Source organism: Oryx dammah, unplaced genomic scaffold (assembly GCF_014754425.2).
Source record: "Oryx dammah isolate SB20612 unplaced genomic scaffold, SCBI_Odam_1.1 HiC_scaffold_9347, whole genome shotgun sequence".
Taxonomy (NCBI): domain Eukaryota; kingdom Metazoa; phylum Chordata; class Mammalia; order Artiodactyla; family Bovidae; genus Oryx; species Oryx dammah.
In genome coordinates this window covers 1-1,222 of record NW_024078867.1, presented here as the reverse complement: position 1 = coordinate 1,222, position 1,222 = coordinate 1, and the positions used below count along the sequence as shown (strand labels likewise).

General features: G+C 58.2%; 1 protein-coding gene across 1 annotated transcript; it reads right to left on the bottom strand.

Moving 5' to 3' along the window:
- Nucleotides 1-3: 3 nt before the first annotated feature.
- LOC120860121 (transmembrane protein 268-like) lies at nucleotides 4-1,037 on the bottom strand (the record flags this gene model as incomplete). The annotated part of the gene is made up of 1 exon (XM_040235936.1): nucleotides 4-1,037. A coding segment is annotated over exon 1 (897 nt), but the record flags the coding sequence as incomplete, so codon positions are not given.
- Between the last annotated feature and the right edge of the window lie 185 nt (nucleotides 1,038-1,222).

Below are 1,222 nucleotides of genomic sequence, written 5' to 3'. Positions count from 1 at the left end.
GATGTAGTAGCCACCAAACACTGCCAGCAGCTGCTGGGCCATTTCCTCCGGCTCAGCCTCAGGAACAAGCTGGCGAAGTTCAGTCTGCAGGAGCGGCTTCTCCACGGAACCCGAACGGTCAGGCAGGAGAGGAGTTTCCTCCAGCAGGTTCTCCGGCCCCTCGTCGGCTGTGGGGCTCACCCCAGTCTCCATGACAACACACAGCTGGCTCAATCTGCTTCTCAGCAAGGACTCTTGGCTCATCTTCATCTCTCGAATGTGATCGGACAGAAACTGCACACAGGTCTCCAGGTCAAAATAGACAAACCAGAGCTGAATCACACTCTGGCAGCCTTCCACCGTGTCCGTCACCCCCAGCAGCACCCGGTGCCTCAGGAGGGCTCCATTGACAGCTGTCAGCCTGAGGTCTGTGTTGGTGTTGGCCTTCCTCTGATGTCTCTCAAAGATGAGCACGAGAGTCAGGGTGAGGCTCGTGGCAGCCAGGGTCACAAGCAGCACGCCTGCCCAGTGGTTCCCCAGGGCGAACATCTGGCTGGTGGAGTAGATGTTAGCCCACACCACCACGTAGAACACCACAGCGAAGGCCAGCCGCATGGGCCTCGAGTTGTAGATGATGTATCTCCTCACTTGGGGCTCTAAGAGGGCGCTCTCAGCCAGGCTCCTGTACTGGTCAGCTGGGACCTGAATACCCCAGGTCTGCAGCTGCTCTTCAGCGGCTCCCAGGTCAAACGAGATGGGTGCACAGGTATTGTCGATCCGGAGCACCGTAAGGACCTGGCCGCTGCGGAGCTCTTGCCCCCAGCCAGGAGGGCTTCCGCCAGGCAAGGGACTCCAGCCAGGGGAGGAGGTGGGCAAGGGGCCAGCCGCCCCGCCAGGGTCCATCTGCGGTTCACACGCCATAGCAGCACGAGCAGGCTCCTACTTCCCCTTCTCAGAGCCGCGGTTCATCCTGGAGCAGCCAGCTCAGCTTCGCCTGCCCGTTCGCGCCACCGCCGCCGCCGGCCGCACCACCGGCCCCCGGGGACGCGGAAGGTCGTGGGCACCGCCGCCCCACCGCGCCGCAGCCTCCGGGCCAGTTTTTCTCTTTTAAAGTAAGATTTTATTTGAGATGCTTCAAGTGAAGCAAAGATATTTTGGGTAATGATCTTTTTATTTTTCATTTTTCCTGGGCTATATTCAGTTAAGAATATAAAATAATCTTAAAATACTTTTTTCTAACATG